The 24101-nt window shown below is 41.3% G+C and overlaps 1 protein-coding gene across 1 annotated transcript; it reads right to left on the bottom strand.

Annotated features, from left to right (window-relative positions):
- Nucleotides 1–444: 444 nt before the first annotated feature.
- On the bottom strand, nt 445–22900 carry LOC138962753 (digestive cysteine proteinase 2-like). Its single transcript, XM_070334702.1, has 8 exons — nt 22746–22900; nt 11879–12018; nt 10099–10238; nt 6898–7110; nt 6284–6463; nt 5024–5207; nt 3073–3181; nt 445–1000 (listed from the first exon to the last, which is right to left on the bottom strand). The coding sequence occupies exons 2-8, from the start codon at nt 12012–12014 to the stop codon at nt 757–759; spliced, it is 1206 nt and encodes a 401-aa protein (XP_070190803.1). The 5' UTR covers nt 12015–12018; nt 22746–22900; the 3' UTR covers nt 445–756.
- Between the last annotated feature and the right edge of the window lie 1201 nt (nt 22901–24101).

Genomic DNA, 24101 nt, shown 5'->3' with positions numbered 1-24101 from the left:
GCTTCGCCCCCTGACCCCCACAACGAGGGGGGTGGGTGGGTTCTAGGGTTTCCGGACCCCCCCCCCTCCAGCCAAAAAATAAAAATATTGAATGAGGTATGCATTTCTTTATTTTACATTGAGTTTCAATTTTTGGGGTATTAATCAGTGACAAAATCTGCTGCCTGAAACTGGTAATGATCATCCTCAGAATGCACCAGATTGCACCATTTTGCATCCTTTTTTTCAAAATTTTCCGGGGGGGCATGCCCCCGGACCCCCCTAGCAAACTAGGCGCTTCGCGCCGTCGGCTTGGCGCTTTGCGCCTTCACACCCATATCTTCACAATATACTTTTGAAAAAAACCAGTCATAAAATGAACTGATCCGCCCCTGCCGCCAGGGGGGACATCCCCCTGGGCCACCACTGGCAACCCCCCCCTCCTCTTCGCCTAGTCCGGCCCTGCTCTGCTAGTAGGGGAGTGGTATCCGATTGAAATTGACGGGCGAGGGGTGAGGTAAAACAAAAATCAGCATGTCTGTAACAGTCTCATTTGACATTAGACAGATCTAGATGTGGAACTGTTCAGCTCGTGTACGGGAACGTGTTCGGGTAACATCATCAAATCTAGTTTTTACGTCACGTGTATGCCAAGATCTGCAGTCTTGGTGTGAGCAAAACAGCGTATGCATTTGGAACATGAAGAAAAAAAAGTGAGTCACGGGTGACGCAATATCTACACGTACGCGTACAGGTCTTTGCTACACGTTCGATCATCTAGAACGCTGTTTTAAGAGCCAACAGGATACATGGAACCAGAAGGAAAGAGACGGCAGACAACGGAGGATCAGCTCTGCCGGTAGGACTGTAGGTATCGGGTTCGGTGTCTGTAAGCACAGCTTGTCCTCTGTTGAACTTGCCCCCGATCACTGGCACGGTGGTTCTGTTCGCGATGCCGCACAAGTTGACGCCTCGCTGTATGTAGGCATAGCCTCTCACGCTTCCCCATGTAGTCCCCCAGCTGAAATCACAGACATGCTTGTATCATGGTTTGTTCATGTCTGGTGTTGACATAATGTTGTCACAGACATGCTTGTATCATGGTTTGTTCATGTCTGGTGTTGACATAATGTTGTCACAGACATGCTTGTATCATGGTTTGTTCATGTCTGGTGTTGACATAATGTCACAGACATGCTTGTATCATGGTTTGTTCATGTCTGGTGTTGACACAATGTTGTCACAGACATGCTTGTATCATGGTTTGTTCATGTCTGGCGTTGACACAATGTTGTCACAGATATGCTTGTATCATGGTTTGTTCCTGTCTGGCGTTGGTAAGTGTTGTCACAGACATGCTTGTATCATGGTTTGTTCATGTCTGGTGTTGACACAATGTTGTCACAGACATGCTTGTATCATGGTTTGTTCATGTCTGGCGTTGACACAATGTTGTCACAGACATGCTTGTATCATGGTTTGTTCATGTCTGGCGTTGACACAAAGTTGTCACAGACATGCTTGTATCATGGTTTGTTCATGTCTGGCGTTGGTAAGTGTTGTCACAGACATGCTTGTATCATGGTTTGTTCATGTCTGGCGTTGGTTAATGTTGTCACAGACATGCTTGTATCATGGTTTGTTCATGTCTGGCGTTGGTTAATGTTGTCACAGACATGCTTGTATCATGGTTTGTTCATGTCTGGCGTTGGTAAATGTTGTCACAGACATGCTTGCATCATGCTTTGTTCATGTCTGGTGTTGACACAATGTTTTCACGGACATGATTGTATCATGGTTTGTTCATGTCTGGCGTTGACACAAAGTTGTCACAGACATGCTTGTATCATGGTTTGTTCATGTCTGGCGTTGACACAATGTTGTCACAGACATGCTTGTAGTGTACCATGGTTTGTTCATGTCTGGCGTTGACACAATGTTGTCACAGACATGGTTAACTAAAGTGGGAGGGAGGCTAAAAGGCGAATGAGACAACATCCTTCTCGCGCAAACCATCCTTTCATGATCTGAGGCTTCTTCGTACATTACAAATACAAATTTAAGTTGAGGAGTATAATTACAGGTCCCGGGACCGATCCGACTTTATTTTGGGTCCACTGACCCAGTCCACCTTTTTCCTGATAGATGTTCCTGGTCAAGATCACTTCTAACAGGGACGCTATACCCACCGAGAGTTTTACATCGAAGGGGAATTCTACTTGGCTAGAGTTTCAAAGGAATAAGTATTGAATTTGATGCCGTTTGGATGTGGTCACAGACACTCTATCCTTCGTAGTGTTTAGGCGGTGACTGACAATGTTTTGGGTGAAAAACTGTGTTTCCGCCATAAGGCTGGTTGTGTGTGTGGGTGGTTTTTTTTATCGAATCATCAGTGGCTTTTGATCCTCATACTGGCGCAAGACGGAATTAATCACACTTTAAAAAGAGAGCCCGGTCTAGGTCATTCCGATTGTTGAAAGTACGAATAAACCTACGAAATGATTATACGGTTTAGTTGAGTCAAATTACCGGTCACGCGTCTGTATGCGTCGTAAAATGTTGTTGCAGGCTATATCTATAATGTTTTACTCAGTTTAGTCCTGTTGTTATTGTTAGAAAAATAAAATTAAAAAAAGCATAGTTCTGTAAACCGTCTGTAAGAAAACCTGAGGCTTCAAGACGAACAACGACCATCAGTTAAAATCAAACCGAAAAACTCACCTAATGTAAACGGAGAATTGAAACAAACTTGAATCAGTCCCGAATAGCTAAATAGGTTGAATGGGCATGGAAAACAAACAATCAACCAAACACCAAACCCCCACCCCCACCCAAATCGTCCCTGCACACACACACACACACACACACACACACACACACACACACACACACACACACACATACACACACACACACACACACACACACATACACTCACACACACACACACACACTCACACACACACACACACACACACAACCCACACATACACGCGCGCACACACAAACACACACACACACACACACACACACACACAGACACACACACACACACACCACGCCTGAGTGATATTGCAACACCCACTGCTGTACCTGTTCTTTACAATCCAGACGTCCTTTCCCGACTGGCGCCCATAGCCAACAACGGTCAAGCAGTGTCTTCCGAGACTGCTCTGCGTGCAGCTTGTGTCGGAGTATACACCTGGAAATGGCATGGTATTGGTTATTTCATGATCTTGTTGGATAAAAGATCATAAAAGTGATGAGTGCATTTAAGCATGCAGGGCTCCCCAAAGTGCGCGTCCCTGCGTCCTATACGCACTAGAAGCCGAAATCGCATACTAGAAATTCATGGAGGTGGTCCCGGGACGCTCTAAACCTATAAGGAGCGGGTCCCGGGACGCACTAAATTGTATTTGTCGTGCGTCCCGTAGATACTCTTTTCGTCAACTTACATTACAAAAGAAAGACCACAAGTCAAGCTGAAAGAGTGCGTATGTGTTGCATTTAACAAGGAATAGTTGAAGTGTCCTCCTCGAATATTCCGGTGATAAAAACCCTCTTTGTATCACATTTTTCGCGATCAATGCATTATATATGATTATGTACACAGGGGGTTTTGGGTTCCGGGACTATTGGGATCCTCCAAAACTCAACTTAGGGGACTAAGGACCCTCTAAACATTAAAAGTGGGGGTCCAGGGACCCTCTAGGACAGGCGTCTGTGGGTAGCCCTGATTTAAGTAAAATACGATTTCGAAGACACAGACAGAACGGGAGCCGATGGAACAGGAAGCTTCCGGTCAGGCAAAGAGTGGGACTTAAAGCAGAAATAGCGGTAACCACTATCTTCAACGGCTTTTTATTTACGTCGTAGTAGTACTAGTCAGCCTGTCCTAGTATCTGGTCAACATATGACACAACGCGGTGAAAGCAAGTCAAAACATGAGCGGATAATGTCATACAAGGTTTGAAGCCTGATTTCCTTTCAACGCATTTTCTTATTTTGAACATGTTTTCAACGCCAAACACAATACAAGTAAAACTATATGTTTTTTTGTAATACGAAATCGATAGGGAATATAAGGGGTATCACTTTTGTTCTGTGCGTGATGAAGTCAATATTTTATACGTAGTTGTAAGAGATAAATACCAGAGCGAGTTTGTTTTATACTTGAAGAATACGATGATTGATTTCGGTAGAAAATGTGTATGTCACACGCTTTCCTTCTTTGCCACTACTAAAGCAAACGTGTGCAAGATTGTATGTTACACGCTTTGGAGCATGTGCAAGAACGGATTCAAACTCGAAATCGTCCCTCCAAAAGCCCCAAAACCAAAATGCACACACGACTTTTATTTCTCCTGCTGTTATCGTTTCCTCTCTTTACAAATTCTTCAACGCTGAGAATACTGAGAACGGCATCCCAGACGACAGAACTGTTTCCATACGCGAATTTAGCTGCCCTTGGAAAGTGGCTCGCTCACGAGGCTTGTTAGTCTGAATCTAGAAGGACAGAGTTATGAACATAGATGACAAAGATCCCGGAAAGAACAAACATTTCGCGGATGCAGACACAGAAAGACGTCATGAAGATTGCGATGCTTCAAAAGATACAGACTCTGACGATGACTGTGACGTCATTCACATATACCGAGACGTCATTCATAGTTGTTCGGTCACTTTCGTCAAAAAGTAGATCTCTCCACAATGGCTGCTCCTGTGTTTAGGTTTATCAAGCCTGAGTACGCAAAACGTGTTTGTTCTCTCCTCTGTTGAAGCTGTGAGACATAAATGCTATTCCGACTTGGTCGTGTGACAGTGTTTTCTTCCACACTCGATTAGCTGATGTCTAACTCAGCCGTTAGACAATCAACGTAATCTCGTGTGGAAGAAAACGTCTGTCACACGACCAAGTCTGAATAGCAGGTAATGTCAAACTTTCACTGCTTGACAGCATTTTTTTTTAATCACGCTTATTGCGACTTAATTTCTTGCTTTCCCTTTTTGTACGTCTTTAAGAAAAAAACATCTTTTGACTGACCGCCTTTGTAGCCTTGGAAGGATTTTGTAACAGCAAAACTGATGTAGACAGGTCCCTGGCTGGCCACCATGTATCTCAATCGAGTTTCGTTCCCCAGCGAGTACAGGCAACCGGATAACTGGGCTTTAACCTTGCTTTTCTGGAAGTCGCATGGGCCAGCTTGGGCGTCTGTTCGCCTTAGGGTCTGCACACAAACAAGGATGAACAGCATTAGTCAATCTGTAGGCATCAAACTAAAAGATCAACACCAAAAACCAGTCATCGGCGAGACTACATTCAGATAGTCTTGGCTAACCATACCCGAAGACCGAGACGGGTCACGCTCGTCTCTGCGAAGCGTACGAACAATATACTCAAACTATTTTCTTAATTCTGAGCGCGTTTTTTAAAGTAAACATAACATATCTATATATTTTTGAATTCAGGAGAAAACGAGGCATACAGTGCAGTGGTTTTTTCTTTAATCTGTTAGCGAAAATTTGTTTTTAATGACACCTTTATTCAGCAACCTTATTAACTAATAATTAAGCTTTCGAGCTGATATGCAATACCAAAATCCGAACTAAGTAAAAGATTGCTTGACCAAAATGGCAATACATTTAGTTATAAAATGAGGGCGTGACTTTTCCGCCTCAACTATCACGAAAACCCGTTTATGACATTATCAAAGACATTTATCGAAAACATGAAAAAACAACGTCTGGGGATATCAACCCAGGAACTCTCATGTCAAGTTTCATAAAAATCGGTCCAGTAGTTTTCTCTCATTGAATCGACACACACACACACACACACACACACACACACACACACACACACACACACACACACACACACAGAATACACACACACACACATACACACATACACATACACACACACTCACGCGCACACACACTCTCACGCCCACACACACACACACACACACACACACACACACACACACACACACACATACACAAACTCACATACACACAAACACAACGACCCTCGTCTCGATTCCCATGTTAAAACATTTATTCATAACTTGACTAAGTGTAAAAAGTATTCTATAAGACCCTATTTTAAACGGTGTATACAAAAGTAATACAAAGGAGGAAAAGAAAAACAATTCAAAGATAAATAATTAAATCAATACACCGTCAGTTAAAAAAAATGAAAAGATTCTTGGCTTTGTTGTCCACAAGAACCATCTTTTTTTTTTTTCCTTCCCTGGGAGAAAACAAAAAACACAGAAAAATGAAAGTACAGAAAGCAAACCTCGGGTCTGTAAGGGTAGTCAGCCGCAGACATAATTCCTCCAGCATAATATACGTAAGAGAAAGCCTTTTCAGCGGTGCTGCCCTTGCAGTCTTTTTTGTGGCAGTCCACGAACTGTTGCTTGGACAGTTCGATCAGTGTTCCCTTGCTAAACTTCAGTTGTGCTTCAATTGCTGCTGTCTGCAGGTAAAACAAAGAATGCATGTATTTAGAAAAGGGGTTTTCTGCAAGATCCAGGGAATGGGAAGCAGGGGTTGCGTGTGTGTTTTTGTGCGGGGGTGAGGAGTGGGGTATGGTTTCGGCTGGACGTAGTTACGGTTTGATTTGACATGTGACTGTTCAGCAACGTTAGTCATGTTTGCAGTTTTGGTCTGAAATGCACAACAGATAGAGTTAGATGTGTGTGTGTGTGTGTGTGTGTGTGTGTGTGTGTGTGTGTGTACGTGCGTGCGTGCGTGTGTGAGTATGTGTGTGTGTATGTGTGTGTGTGTTTATGTGTGTGTGCGTGCGTGCGTGTGTGTGTGTGCGACCGTCAAGCGCCCGCAACCTAGCTACGCGAGAAATGTCAACTCAGTCAGCCACAAACGGGGGTGTAATAATGCGTATATACTCACCGCTCCGAATGCATAACAAGAACCACAGCCGCCCTGGTTTCCGACCGGAGTCACGGCCCCTTTCGTTCTCCAGTCCAGAGAGGCGGCAGGGGTGAAGCCGCGAGAAGGTGTGTACGCTCTACAAAACCCCGTCTGTCGCTTTTGCCGCCCTACCCGATCAATGGGATCCTCGTCGTCGAGAACATCGCAGCTGAACCCAGCGTCGTCGGGCAGCTGCGGTAACGGTGTCATTGTTACAATCACTTACAGGTCTTTGACAACTTGTCTAAATATCTTCATGATTGCCTTTCAGGCTTAACCCCTTTATAATAGTATTTTAATACCGCCTGGCACTATATCGTGTTTATTTCGCCCGTTTGCAAGTCAGCGGCAAGTAGACCTTTTTATGACGTCATGGCTATAATGACAACATGTATGATACTGTACAAGTAACCTTATAAGAGGCAGGTGCAAATGTGTGCCAATTTTCAGAACTCTATCTAACTTTCTTTCATGTGTAGGCTACACACATTTGAAACAGCCCTCGAATTGTTAAAACAAATAATGATGATCATGATGGTGGAAAGGCATGATGATCGAAGTGATTATAAAAAGATAATTATCACGGTGAAGAAAACGAGTACAACATAAACAAAAACGACGATGACTATGATGACGATGACAACGATGATTATGATTATGAAACAGAATCGAAATGGACAGTAGTAGGTTTGGTAGTTGAAATTTGTTGTGGTAGACTCCTTCAACGTTGCCTTTGCAGAGGGAAGTTTGACACATTCACAATCTCTGGCCCTTATTTCACTTATTCACAAAGGAAAAGAATTAACGAAAACAAAATTGCAAAATTGGAGACCCATTTCGTTAACGAACTCTGATTATAAATTGTTGGCAAAATGTTTGGCAAACAGAATGTGTCGTGTTGTTGATTCTATTGTACATAAAGATCAGACAGGTTTTTTGAAAGGAAGATCAGTTGCATCGTTATTAAGAACAATTGACGGCGTTGTAGATCTGACTAGGGTATCCAACATGCCTGGTGCTATTATGGCAGTCGATTTTAAACAAGCATTTGACAGCATTTCGAAGGATTATATGCTATATGCATTTTCGAAGTTTGGATTTGGCAAGGATATTGTTATGTGGGTAAAAGTATTGATGAACGAAAGTAAAAGTTGTGTTGGGTATTCTGGTTGGATAAGTGATTATTTTACGGCGAACGCTGGTATTAGGCAAGGATGCCCTTTTTCTCCATTGGCTTTTGTTTTGGCAATAGAATTATTGGTAATACGGGTTAGATCCGATGATAGAATTAAAGGTATTGTGTTAAAACGTAGTACGGTGGGAAATTTAAGTTGTGTTTTGAAGAGTTTGTTGTATGCCGACGATGTAACATTGTTTTTAAGAGACAAAGATGATGTGAATGTAGTGATTGAGTTCTTCCGCACGTTTGCGAATATGTCTGGTTTAGAGATAAACCGTACAAAAACGGAGGCCATGTGGGTTGGGTGCAATAGAGGCCATGGTTCGGAGTGTAACGGTCTGGTTTGGAAAAATAAGTTGAGGATACTCGGCATTGTTTTTTGTAACTTTTGTGCAGCATCCTCCCTTGAGGAGAACTGGTCATCCAGAATAAATAAAATATTGCAGATATTAATTGTTTAGCAAAGAAGAAATTTAGGTTACTTTGGAAAATTGTGCGTTATCAAAAGTTGTATTGTTCCTCGTTTGTTTTACGTTATGAAGGCAAGTGCACTATGTATTCCAGAAAATGTTTTGGAAAGAGTAAATACCCTCTTTTTTCGGTTTTTGTGAAAAAGGAAAGACGTCAATAAAAAAGCCTTTGAAAAGGTTAAAAGACTCGTGTTGAAAAGTCAATATGAAAAAGGAGGCATTAAAATGGTTGATTTAAAATTAATTGAGTCGTCCATTTTGTGTAAATGGGCGTTGAAATTACAAACGTCCTCAGTGGAAGATAGATGGACATTTGTACCATCTTTCTGGTTTTCAAAGATTGGAGGAGATTTTGCATGTTTTAAATTTAGAGTGAATTGGAAAAGGATAAAGGGAGTTGAAATGATAAAATCGTTGTTTTGGAAGGAAGTTTTAAAAGTTTGGATTCAGAATAATAAGGATATGATGTGTAAGGATGTTTATTCTGAATGTATTTGGAATAACAATAAGGTTATGTATCAGAAGTGAGTTATTTTTTTTAAGACATAGGCACAACACGGTATAACCTACGTAGCTGGCTTGATGGTCGGTAACACTGCTTGACACTCCAGCAAGTAGGGGAGATTATTGGGTTTTTTCCCTCACTATTTATGCAATATAAAGTTGTGCACAGTGCAGTGAAAACGTTTGTTAGACAAACCTTAGGTCGCGTGACTGTTTCTGAAAAATCAGAATTTTCGCAATTTTTTAGTGTAAAGAGTTCTTTTGAGCGCGCCAGTATTTACAGTATTTGTTTAGTCTGGAGTATAAGAATCCATGTTGTCTTCATTTTTGGCTGCACAAATTTGATGTTGAAGTTACTCCCTGGCATTGGCATATTGTTCAGAAAGTTTCCTCTGAGACCAGATTGAGAGAATTACATTGGAAAATTGTGCATAATATTTACCCCACTAATATAATTCTGTTTAAAATGGGAATTGTTGAAAATGTTTATTGTACATATTGTTATAATGAGACAGATTATATAGAACATTTCTTTTTTTCTGCCAGAAGATTCGTGGTATTTGGTTGAACGTGGTTTATAGAGTAAATAGAAAATTTGGCGTATATATAAATTTGACAGCAAAGATAGTGTTGCTAGGATTTTCACCAGATGAACATGTTTCCACTGAAATGGTATATTATATAAATCATTTGTTAGTTGTCGCTAAAATGTGTATTGGTAAACATCGATATGGTGCGCCATGATATAGTAGTAGGTCTGGTACTGAAACACCCGATCAAATTACCAAGGTGCAGCAAACATGGCAATGAACGAAGCTAAATAAAACTGGTGATCTTGATGATAATGCTATGATAATGAACACAGAACTGGACATGAGGCAAACCGCTGCTGCTATCTGCAAGGGAATAATTTAGTTAATTAGTACAATTCTTACTGGGATAGTTCAGTGCGTGTGTGTGTCTGTGTGTACATGCGTGCGTACGTGCGTGCGTGCGTGTGTGGTAAATGTTGCATTTGTTGCTCACCCGGTCAGCAAATGGGCCAATACCCATGAAGAAAGATGTCTCTTGAGCCAGGTATCTTTTGTTGTGCGCTTCGATAGTCTTCAGGTGCTCAACGAAAGCTGTGTAGCGACTTTTCTCCTCTTCCTTGCTGTACTGACGACCTGCAAAGCGGAGTGTATACAATGTCTGGTTATATGTGTGTGCGTGCGCGTGTGTGTGTGTGTGTGTGTGTGTGTGTGTGTGTGTGTGTGTGTGTGTGTGTGTGTGTGTGTGTGTGTGTGTGTGTGACAGAGAGATACAGAGAGTGAGAGAGAAAGTAGTAGATGGTATAATTCACGCTATTAAACTGTAATGTATTCATACATTTATTATCTATACAATTATTGGGAATTTTGCCTCCAACTTCAAATAAGTTGTTTATGCTCAAAACATACACGACATATTATATATATCAATGTAAAGGTTATTAAGTGCTCTATCTGAAAACCCTGTTCGATTTGTGTTTTATCTCCCTTTGACTGCGCCAGACGAAAGTTATTTTTCTTGGTTTATGAACCAAATGTGTCATTTTTGACAACTTTAAATGGAGCAAATATAAAATTAAAGGTTCGTAGGGAAGAAAACTCTTTTAGCCGATTTTGTGAAAACATGCGCGCAAAATACAAAACAAGTGCGAGGTGACCCACATTTTAAACAAAAATTGATCACGGGTGGCTGTACTGTGCGTAGCGCCCGGATAAAACCAGGAAATTGAGTCAATTGCCAGTGGATTGAGTATGCTAAGCAAGTGTAGCAGAACGCAAGATAATAATCTCCAACTAAAATGAAAAGCTCAAAGCGGGAGAAAATTCCACTATTCTGTCAAATTTACTGGGTGAGATACATACAGAATGCCTTTTTGGTCGTCCATTGTAATCTTGAGAATCCGTAATTGTGTAAAAGTATGGGTTAACATTAAAGTTCCCGATGGGTTTTCCGTAATGATGTAATTATTACTACCAAATATACTGCCGGACCTGTCAGTTCGTATTTATGTCCAATTCAAAGTATCCTCCTCCAGTTGGGGTGTCACATACACTCGGCCAAAACATTATTGCGACAACTTTCGCACCCAAATTAAAGCATTAATTCCCGTGTCATTTCATTCAGACTTTCTATGCCAGTTAAGGCCGTTCACTTGACTTTCTGGATCACCTTCCAGAATAAAGAATTCTTTTACAAGGATCACGTGACCGCCGCTCAATTAACTGTCATTGAAAGTGTGAATGAAATGACGCGGGAATTAATGCCTAAAATTGGGTGCGATATTTGCCGCAATAATGTTATGGCCTAGGGTAACATCAGCATCCTTGGCAAATTAACTTTATTTTTAAGTCCTGGTACACCGGCCTTTCTAATAGTATAAATTATGTTTGAAATGAACCTGGATTCCATGTAGCACAATAAGCCAAATTATATCATATCGCGTGTCTGAGCGAACGACGAAGAAGAAGAAGAAGAATATCATATCGCTAAAATGTCAGCACATTTATTGGGGAAATCCCAGTTTAAAAAACGGTTTTAATGTAACAGCTCGAACAAAATTACATTCTCTGCAATTGTTGGTTTGTACACTCAAACAAAACATAATCATCAATTACAAAATATAACGCAAAGCTGTCTCAAATACACAATTTAGCATATGCGTGTAAGTTTTAACCGCTCTTATTAGCAAACAAGTTGGACAATATAAAACGAGAACAAAAAACTTTGCGCAGAGAATGGCCGACAGCTGGCAGGAGTTAACTTAATGCACACTTGCCATATTCCTTCTTGAAATCTTCCCAAGTAATGTCATAGGGAGCGTAGTTAACAACGACATCATTGTCATCTTCCAGTGCAGAGCTTGCGCCAGCGGTGATGCAAATCAACACGCAGACGAGCCTGAGAATCGCCATATTGCTGCAGACATACAATCATGTCAATCAAGCATGTCACAGTTTGTTTGACGCCATGTGATGTAAGTTGCTCCATTTCTCTTTCATTCAAGACACGTCAAACAAAAAGCAATTTACAGTATACATTAGCTTGTGCATGCTCTTTGATGAGTATTTTCCTTTTTATCTGAGACAAATTGTATTAGTTGTATATATCGTGTTGTGTTTTTGATTGAACTTGTAAATTGAACTTGTAAAGCGCTTCGAGGGGTCCTGATTTGGTCTATTATGGTCCGCTGGACCCGAAAAGAAACAGCTAACTAACTAACTAACTAAAAGTGCTTCGAGCTGTGGAAAAGCGCTATGTAAATGTCCATTATTATTATTATTATTATTATTATTATTATTATTATTATTATTATTGTAATTCAATCAAGTTGGCGTTTTAATGAAACAGATCCTGTGATTGGTCAGAATGCCCCAACTCATTAAACATTACCGGTCATTAAATATAGGTTACACACTCCGAGGTCTGAATATCGTGCATATTTTCCCAAGGGTCGATTTTCAGGTATTACCGAGCCTCTGGCTTTTTTTTCTTTTTTTTTTAATGTAACAGCTCGAACATCATTACATTCTCTGCAATTAAACTAAAATTCTCTGCAATTGTTGATTTGTACACTCAAACAAAACATAATCATCAATTACAAAATATAACACAAAGCTGTTAATCTTGTTTTTTGATTCCTTTACTCCGATGTTTTCATTAAAAAAAACCCACTTTTTGACCGCAAATCGTGTCATCAAATTCATGTGCGAAACGATTCACCTTTTGTCTTTTTGGTAAACGCGCCATAAAACGTCTGCTTTTGTATTCAGTCATCCAACTGCTTAAGAAAACGAATAACAGTTATTTCTAGAGTGTTGAAATGAAATTGGAAATATTATTTTACATTGTTGGCTTCTGGCTTTCGTCCTACCTGACCGGTACACCCGTCATGTTTCCGAGATTGCGCAGTTCAATGCATTTGATACTGTGCAATTACCGGCCGGTTTCAGTCGGTGACCCAAGTCGGTTGTCAGAGGCATTCACCAAAAAGACTGCGTGTGTGATTTTACAAGCGATGAGGATGATTGCTGAATTTGTGCTTATTCGAGCTGTTGTGCTTCAGTGTTCAAATTTGGATTACTTACTTCTTCAATCGTCATTTAGGTGAGCCTTACTTTGATGTCTGTCGTTCAGTCTTAGGCCAGTAAGTTATATGTACTGTACTGCAGTAGTTTTTGTTCTGCTGGTATATTCAATGTAGGTCAAAACTTGTAAATCTATCTGCCTGCATGACCTTTTATTTTAACCGTATCTCCAACTTTGTAAGTGGCAATTTCCATGTTGTTGGTCAACTTGATCAGTAGCCGATGATTCTGTAGCAAACGACAGATCTGCAGCAGACGACAGATCTGCAGCAGACGACCCTCGACCTTCCGATTAAGAGGCCGACGTCTTACCACCCCGCCACAGTGCCCGTCTTGTAAGTGTAACCGTGTGCCAAATATACTTTACCCTTTCTCACCGAGCTCAAACACTCAAAGCAACTGACACAAGTTAAATTACCCGGTTCTTTATTTCCATAAGATGATGAGGGGAAAATGTGGGAAAGCGGGGGTTTACCTTTAAATACAAAACTTTCAATGTATTACTCTCTAGAACTAGAACAACCCAAAACAACACTCTAAATCCTTTACTCTAAAGCTATGCTCTAGATTCCCACTCTAAAACTATGCTTTAAAAGAACACTTTAAATCCTCCCTCCAAACTACACTCCAAAACTCTACTCTAAATCCTCACTCTCAACTTTAATCCAAAAAACACACAATAGAACTCTAATCTAAAACAAACGAAATCTAACTGCACCCCTCTAACGAGACCCCGTCTACGAAAACTAACTGAATCTAACTACACCCCTCTACCGAAACCTAACTGAAATCCCGCCTACTAAAATCCAACTGAAATCTAACTGAACCCCTCTAACGAAACCTAACTGAAAAACCTGAACTAAAACCCCGTCTACGAAAACCCGTCTACGAAAACCCCGTCGCACACTCCGCCATCCAGCAAAGAAATCTTCACATCCCAAAAGGATATTTCAGCCCGTGACAAACATGTCACACAGCGGCGTCAAGGAAACACACCGCACAAGATATACGTTGTCTCCACTCCAAGTTTCCAAGCAAAAAGAAAGCCTCAGCGGCCCACCACATCCCGCGTACCTACGTCACAAGGTTAAAACAAGTTCAACCCAACGGGGTGTTGGGTACCTTTACTTTCTTTCTTTCTTTAGTTGGCGTCCAACGTCGCCTTCAACTATTCAAGGTTACATCGCGGCGGAGGAAAAAAAGGAGATGGGACAAAGCCACTGTCAATTGTTTCTTGTTCACAAAAACACTAATCAAAAATTTACTCCAGGGGCTTATACCAAAAAGCGATCATTTTACCTAGATGCAAATTTAAGAATCGGCTCTTCCGCTAGACCATTTCACTACCGAAAAAACACAGTCTCGGAAACCTTAGTGGATCCCCGATAGTACAGGTTTGAATCCTCAATAGCATAGAGGTACCACGAGTTCACGAGTTCAAACGGATGCACACAAGTGCATGTGCACCGTAACTGTCGTCGGTCACAAGCTCACATAAGCATACTGTTTTAGTTTAATTTTTATTTCGTCGTTCAGGATTTTGAATCAGGATTTTGTTGTCGGGATTGATCTAAGCGGTTGCCTATGAAGCGTACTAGAGTTGTGCGCCTTGAATCACTCGTCTCTCTCTATCGCTCTCTCTCTCACCGCTTCGGCCAACTCATAATCTTCACTCAGCTCTTTTCACCCCAGCAGATTATGTGTATTCTTTGTTGTTTTCTTTATTTCTTCAATGTTAAAATGTTTGTAGATCGTTAGCCAAACGTGAGTTCGACTTTTATACCGCAGAATATCTCAATCGTTTTGCTGAAGAAAGTAGTCCCGGAGTCAACGATAAATATGCAGATGACCTTTATAAATTATTCAATTGTACTCTGAGATCAAAGACAATGACCAATGACAGGTGAGATCGAGACTCGGTGATGATGGATTATCCATATGGTAACCATAGATTATCCAGAATAATCACCTCCTCAGCTAACAGAGACAAAGAGGCAGGTCATGGGATAAATATAGGTTACACACTCCGAGTTCTGAATATCGTGCATATTTTCCCTAGGGTCGATTTTCAGGTATTACCGAGCCTCTGGCTCCTGAAGTTGCTTTTGAGTGTTCGAAGAAAGAGTGTAAAAGTTCTAAGGATTACATCGGGCACACAAACACGCGATTATCCTTTTTTCCCCCGCCTTTGATTTGAACGCGTGCGCAGATCATTTTTTGCGAGTATGATTGTACTTCTTCCTCTTCCGCTTTCCTTCTTCGTTCCATGTATACGCCGAAACTGTTAACTGGTGTATTCCAAAGATAGCTTTTGTGATGAAAAGAAATTGTTTTAGAGTTTGCTGTCCAGAAACCCGTCAAAAAAGAAGGGAAAATGTATGTGAAAGAAAAAACAAACCAGGAGCAGAGTGATAAGATAGGAATACAGAGACATATTTCTTGGGACTTGACCCTTCCAGGTAGGTGGACTGAAAATAGTGTGTGAACAGAACAGAACCAATTATGTCTGTTTACAAGCGCATGAAAGCAGGAAAGAGATCGTCAGATTGAATTACAATAACATTAACATGCTTCCATTTAAAACTTCTCGGTCTTCATCGTGGATTGACGTACGCCCTCCCAAAGCCTAATTGAAGCCCTCCGTCGATCGTTCGCTCCGTCAGGCTTCAATTAGCTTTGGTCGGGCGTCAATCCACGATGACGACCTCGAATTTTCAAATGGAAGCATGTTAATGTGTAATTATTAGTTGATTTTTATGTGTTGTTGTTTCATAGGCAGGTAAACACAAAACCGGCACGGTTGGCCTAGTGGTAAGGCGTCCGCCCCGTGATCGGGAGGTCGTGGGTTCGAACCCCGGCCGGGTCATACCTAAGACTTTAAAATTGGCAATCTAGTGGCTGCTCCGCCTGGCGTCGGGCATTATGGGGTTAGTGCTAAGAGTAGGACTGGTTGGTCCGGTGTCAGAATAATGTGACTGGGTGAGACATGAAGCCTGTGCTGCGACTTCTGTCTTGTGTGTGGCGCACGTTATATGTCAAAGCAGCACCGCCCTGATATGGCCCTTCGTGGTCGGCTGGGCGTTAAGCAAACAAACAAACAAAAGGTAAACACAAGCGCGTGAGCGACACGCACGCTCGGACGCAAACACAACACACAAACACGCACAAACTTGAATAGGTCCAAATTAGCTAAATCGGTTGAAGAGACATGGAAAACCAATATTTAAAGGACCAGACCACGCTGTTTTAGCGTCAAAAACGCTTCGAATCGTGTTCCTGCGCGACCGAACACTTCCCGATGTTTGCAGTTAGTTAAAAAACCACTTTCTTACCGTCTTCAACAATGTTTGGTTTACTTCGGAATCTTCTAAGGCCGTAATCCGACGAATTTTGTGACCGAAGCGACGGATTTCTTCTCCAAAACGACCCGCCATTGTGCTGCGTGATCTTCGCGAGACTGGCTTATGAATAAATTATCCGTGACGTCACACCGTGTGGAGATGGTAGTTTACCAACATGACAACAACAAGCGTAACTGCAGACGAAATTGAACCGTACATGTTCGAACTACCGGTTTCTCTCCTCGAATCAAGCATGAAAGATGAGGGCGGAGGCCACTTCCAGCAGTAGTGAAACAGTGACGATGAAAATTGCGACACTGTTTGTCTCAGCGATCAAAGGTAAACACGCCCGCTCTCTGTGCTGAACTTATCGTCTGCTTTCGAGTCTGTGCTATTTTTTCACTCTCGCCTTGTCAACGCACTCGCGAATAAGTGGGATATTGTTTAAGTGTTCATGCATTGCATTCACGAGTAAAAGAACAACAGCTCATCGCAGTTTTAACTGTTCTTGATTATTTCAGAGACTGGTGTCAGAGTGGCCACTGTACCTGTTGTATTGTGTGGGAGGGGCAGATTTGAGAGAGAGAGGAAGCTAGCCTGAGGTACATTGTAGAATGAAAACTTGCAGGGGAGCAAGAATGCATCACCAGCCACGAAGGTGTACATACAACTTTTTTTGAGGTGCCTATATTTGTTTGATTGTTAAATGTATGTATTTGTTGTTGTTTTTAAAGGCTATCAAGAAAACTGTTGTCATTTAAATTTGTAACACTCAGTCACATATATAGTTTCACACACACACACACACAAGATTAACTCACTTGCATGCCCACAGAAGAAGTTTGCTCTTCACATTGTTCTGTTGTTGTTTTTATAATGTAATCATTGTAACATCAACACTCAGTAATAACCAATATTACAACACAATCACTTTTTCATCAGAACTCACTCACATACTACATGACTTTGTATTAAACCCTGGTTTATGGACACTTGCATTTGTACTTTGCATGGGAAAGCAGCCTGAATTTCAGGTGAACTTTAATAAAAGAAGATTTATATGTATGTTGCTCTAGATGCATGTTTTAATAAATAATAATGACATTCAGGAAAGTAAAAGGACTGTTGAAGTTTGCTGTTGTAAAATGTCTGATGATTAGGGTTCTGTTGCACATTTAGTGAATTGACTGTACCAATTGCTGTTATTATTTACACCCAATCAGTGCATCCACATGATATTATGTAGCTTAAATTAAAGAAAATGTTTTGATGTGTTCAGAACATACCAACAAGTTGCACACTCACTGACTTTCCGAAAGAACAGGAAAGTTCTTCCTGCCTGTCTGGTCGCTGCCATCAGAGACCTCTTTCTGTCACAGAGCTACACAGGCTTCAAATATATATATATATATATATATATATATATATATATATATATATATATATGTAAGATAAATAAAAGGTATATTACAACTCTCAACTGCGGGGTGTGTGTGTGTGTGGGGGGGGGATGTGCATAACCATTGCATACTTAAGGTCGGCTTAAACTGCAAACAGAAATGTGGAGCTTGCGTAACAATTTTTGCTTTGTCAGATTTGGAGATAGGCAGCCTCAGTCTATATAGTTGGTCGCCAGTTGGGGCGTCCTGCTTGGTGACAACTTGAGCTTTGTCAACTGGTCTAGCTGTAGCAGTCAAAGTCTGGGCACTGTTGCATTGTAGTCTTGCTGTGTATGCAGAGCTTTGTTGTAGCTGCCATAGGCCAGTGTTGCCATAGGCCAGTGTTAGGATCACCACCCCCTCAAACAGCTCGTTCAGTTAACCTGATGCCTGTTTTAGACAGAAAAAAAAGTTACCACAATCAGCAGAACTTTCACCGGAGAAAGGGCATAATTCTTTCATACTTTCTTTCTCATAGCTTTTTTTGGTTTTTATAATCTCTTCATTACACTAAATAACATCCATCTTAAGACCTATTTTGAGCCTTAATTTAAGTTGACTAGTAATGATATTAATCATAATGTATTTATTTTTATAATGTACAAACTAGAGTATGTATGTGGATAATTATGTGTGTGATGGTGCTGGTATGGATATGTGTGGTTTGGGTTATGTGTGTACTGATGTGTACATTTTATGTGTTTTGTATGTTTTGCGAGTGCGATTTTATGTGATGTTATTCTGTACACCAGCCAAAACAAAATGTCTGGTATATTAGATAATAAACGCACCTTTAAATTTATTAGCGACTACACCCCGTCACCCTCCAGTCCCCCTCCCCCCCATTACACCCTACACTTTTAACATTGTATAAAAAATCATGCCCCAATATAGGTCCCTAGTTACCTGGGAGGACGTTAAGCTCCATAATCAACATCAACAACGTATTGAATTGAATTGAAAAGCTGGGATTAGGAGGTCTAACTTCTTGAATTAAAGTGGGTTTTTTCTCAGGTGCATGTAGTTTTTTTATTTGCTTGAAATCATGGTGTATTCTGGTTGTAAGAGAAGAGTCAATTTCCTTGTAAGCCTGCAAAATTAAGATTTGTCATTTTTGAAGTAGCCTACATTTTTGTAAGAGTCCAAAATAGTCCAGGATAAGGAGGAAAAACATAGGGTGGGTCAGGAAATCTGAAACATTGCATAGTTTTGTTTTGCCTATGTAGACACAAAAAGTACTTAGAGCACTTTTTCCCCCCCAAGAGAGCATAGCTTAGTTTTAATTATTTTAATGCCACTGTTAGCAAGAGGAGTACTACAGACAGCAATCAAACAGTGGGTTTTTTCTGTAGACATTGCTATTTCTGTTTAGGTGTTTCAGTAGTTTTCTGTGCGGATAAATCATGCTGCATGATCACTAGAAACAATCCAGCTCTGTTGCATGCAAGTTTTTTAAAGGTTTTTTTCCCCATGTTACTCCGAGAGAAAAAAAACAACCCACAGAGATAAAGTTGAACTGGCAGTTTGACTGAAGCAGTGGTAATAACACAGAGTGCTCTTCCTACAATCAATTTTTTTATGTGGATGATGATGTCCATACATGTACTTGGTTGTATTATTTTGCTAGACTATTTGTTTCTGTTAGATATATCTGCTCACATGATTGTTGTTCATAATTTGACATTACATTTACTGCTGATCAAAATGTATTGTTGGAATAGGTCTGCTTAATATTCTGACTGCAGTTTTGTAATAAAATCAAATAACACAGATGTTTTAAGTATCAAAGTGCTTTTCACACACACACACACACACACACACACACACACACACACACACACACACACACACACACACTCACACACTCACACACTATGAGTATGACTGCAAACATGAATTTGTACTTGTATTAATTATAATTACTGTATTACAGAACCTGATCTGAAAAAAAGGACAACAGCAAATTATTCATGCAAGCTTGCTGTATTAACGATTTCTTTATCTATTTAATACAACACTGAATTAGATAACAACTATAACAACGTGTGTGTGTTTGTGTGAATGTCTATGTGTATATGGACGGACACTGATTAAACCTGAGACTCATCGATTACCCAGGTGAGTGTAAAAGAGGGAGAGAGAGAGGGAACTTTAAGGTGGGTGCATGGGAACGGACATGTAGTAACAGATATATGTTTTAATCTGTAATCTTAACACATGTGCTTAAAATTAGGAACAGATGCCATTCCACTACAAATACTGTCAGTCTGACAAAAACGCCCAGTGACACTGAACCCCTATCCCTTACAGAACACATTCAGTATACATGTACTCACTTCCTTTCGTCTGCGTTTAGTGAAAGCAGATCGTTCTGATGACATTGGTATCCGGTTTCTGACCTCCTGTGAGTGGTCAACAATTGTCGGAACTGGAACTGCGTTAGGCAACAGCTGTTTTGTGTGTGCCAGGTTTTCTTGCCGGCTTAACTGCGTTCGCATTGGAAGAAAGTGTCGCGAAACACAGCACATCGTGTTGGCCGTTTCCAGTTAATCAGTCTTGCTGCAGAAGTTGTAAGCCCATCGGAAAAAGGTGACAACTGATGCCTGAACCTTTTTTCTATACTTCATAGCTATCAGCAGCCGTGCGCATTCCTTCGGCGTGCTGTTGATGCTCGATTTAGGCAAACGCCCACTTGAGCGTAAGCTGTAACTTTCGGTTTCCAAACACCAAGTGACGTCACAGCCGGTTCTCGTCTACTGGCGGCCATTTCGAAGTCTCGTTTAGCAGACGAATTTGGCGGAACGTTTTTAATTAAATCACAATGATTAAGCTACGAATCGGTGAATTTCTTTACATTTTTGGAATCTTTAGGTGCATTTCTCTAACCTTCAGTCATCGGTTAGTGGTTCTAATAACCTTTAAAACAGCGTGGTCTGGTCCTTTAACACACTGTCAAGGGAAAATTTGGTGGTATAGTTTTCTGATCACGATACCGTACCCCTGAGCTATCGCAGAATAAGTATTATTTCCGAGCAGTCTCTAAAACCCTATTCAAATGGTCTGGCGGAATAGCCGACTCGCCTAATTTGAATAGGTAAAATCAGTGTTATGTTTTTTGAGACGGACGCCTGTGCTGTGCGAGGGATCTATCTTGTCACCCCTCTGTGTAAATGCGATGGTGGAGAGGTTGACCGTGCAAGTGTGATACGTCAGAGAGCGATGGGATGACTGATGCGAGCGGATGTGTTTGTTGTGGTGTGGGATGAAAATGTTTTTGTTAATTAGAGTAGTTCGGACATTCTTGTGTTTGTCGGAGGACAGAAAAGAACTGTGTAACTTCAAGGACTTTCGGCAGTGACTGTGTAGTGGACATTCGCCATTGATTCAGAAGGAAGTGTGTTGATACAGTGCCGAACGGTGTGTTCTGTGTGACGAGAGGTAGCCTATTTTGTTATAACCTAGATGCAATGGCGAAATGTTTGAAATGTTCATCCGTTGTGTGCCGTGTGTGTTGTTCGAGTGCGTGTTGTCACCATCCCGTATGCACGAGTATGTCTGTGTATGACTGTGAGTGTACAAATGTGTAAACGAGTGTATGAATGTAGAAACCCCGTACACGGAAAAGCAAACACCGGACCATTATGTCAGCAGCATATCAAAATCCCTTGACACACACACACACACACACGCACAAACACACACACACACACACGCACAAACACACACACACACACACACACAGAAAAAGAAAAAAATCACACGCACACAAACACTACACACACACACACACACACACACACACACACACACGCAAAAACACACACACAAACACACACATTTACACCTTCACACACCCACACACACACATTTACACCCTCACACACACACACACACACATTTACACCCTCACACACACACATTTACACCCTCACACACCCACACACACACACACATTTACACCCTCACACACACACACATTTACACCCTCACACACACACATTTACACCCTCACACACACACACACACACACATTTACACCCTCACACACTCACACACACACACACACACACATTTACACCCTCACACACACACCCTCACACACACATTACATATACTCCGGCACGTCCCTAAATAACACACATACACACAATATCACACACATGCGTGCGCACACGTACATACCTTTTCACTGAATGAAGGTGCCTTCAGACGCATAACCGGGTCACTAATTATGTAGTGATTTCAGTGAAGAAATGTTTTATTTCGACGTCGAGTTAAAACATGATGTCGAAGTAAAGCGCCAAATTTCGCGCGGGAGTCGAGTTATCCCTACATGAACTGACACCAACACACACACACACACACAACCACACACACACAACCACACACACACACACACAAAACACACACAAAAAGCACACGCACATAAACATACTCACACACACACAGACACACACACACACACACTCACGCAAAAACACACACACACAAACACACACATACAAACATACATACACCCTCACACACCCACATACACACTCACACGCCACACACACACACACACGCACATATATATATATATATATATACTCCGGCACGTCCCTAAATAACACACACACACACACACACACGTACACTATCACACACATGCGCGCGCACACGTACATACCTTTTCACTGGTTAGATTTTCCTCAGTATCAACAATAAGGCCTTGTTGAAATCTTATGGCAATTATACAGCCATTGTTCCACCAGCCAAACAAACCTCAGATGACTTACCTTAGATGTGTTACTGCCCGTAATAGGCTTGTATGTAACTGAAGCAGACGATCTGAGACAAATGAATGTAGGCTATGTGGGGTAAAACTTGAGCCAGCAGACACAGAGTCAAATTGATTAGGACGCTTGTTCTCTCACTGCACAAAGAGAAATTTACCCATTTCTTACACAGTGCTGATTTCCGAATAAAACGGAGGGCCGTTTTTACATCCGGGTTTGGGTGCCCGGGTAGCTCAGATGGTAGAGCACTGGACTTGTGATCGAAAGGTCGCTGGTTCGAATCCGGGCCAACTTTATGTATAGACCCACCCCCGTGTCACCACATTTGCACGTTAAAGACCTCGGTCATTCTGCCATAAATGCAGATGGCTGATATCACCTAAACACGCACACACTTGTGTATCTCATCAAAAGCCGTGAGGGCGTAAAAACTCGGTTATTATATAACCCACATCATGTCCTTAAAGGCACAGTACGCCTCCCGTAAACGATCACAGATACTCTCAGGCTTTTACACACAGTACAAACACCCTTTCGTTTAAACACTCACCGCTTGAGAACATCCTAGGTGCCCTACGTAAAGAGCGAGCAATTTTCAAAGAATTAATTTTGCGGATTGTCTGATCAGACAATCGGACGGTGCGTTTTGGCGCTAGATCTAACTTTTAAAATCTGAATAATAAATTGACACAAACATTCTTAAATCATAACAGAATTCTTTTTTCATCAAGACAAGATCAGTACAATTCGAAGTTTTGAAAGTTTGAACAAAGAAGAGCCCGGAAGCAGGGTCACGCAAGGTCGTGGTTCTCGTAGCAGACGACGGTTATGCCTATCGCCAGTTCCTCTGAACAGTCAAAAGCCATCGCTAGAGTTCGTGTGAATCGCAGCCGTTTGTTGCGTTTAGATTCAGAGGTACATAATAACGTGCTATATTGCAGATAAGCTTACAGCGAGTCGCATTGCCGTCGCGATATAACCTTCGTGGTTGAAAACGACGTTAAACACCAAATAAAGAAAAGAAAGAGTCGCATTGAAATCACAAACTGACGACTACATTGTGAGAAAAAGGGTTCACGATGGCTCAGGGGTACGATAAACCACGCAAAAATAAATTCTTTGAAAATTGCTCGCTCTTTACGGAGGGCACCTAGGATGTTCTCAAGCGGTGAGTGTTTAAATGAAAGGGTGTTTGTACTGTGTGAAAAAGCCTGATAGTATATCTGTGATGGTTTACGGGAGGCTTACTGTGCCTTTAACCAAATACCCCACTCAGTAGTGACACCAAGCGATATGTTTAACGTAGTATTGCACCTCTGGCCGAGGTCTTGACGCATATGCACAGGGTCTACGAAC

The sequence above is a fragment of the Littorina saxatilis genome, linkage group LG3 (genome assembly GCF_037325665.1).
Source record: "Littorina saxatilis isolate snail1 linkage group LG3, US_GU_Lsax_2.0, whole genome shotgun sequence".
NCBI classification, from domain to species: Eukaryota; Metazoa; Mollusca; class Gastropoda; order Littorinimorpha; family Littorinidae; genus Littorina; species Littorina saxatilis.
Note: the sequence above shows the minus strand (reverse complement) of the source record. Positions and strands in the feature narration are given on the sequence as shown.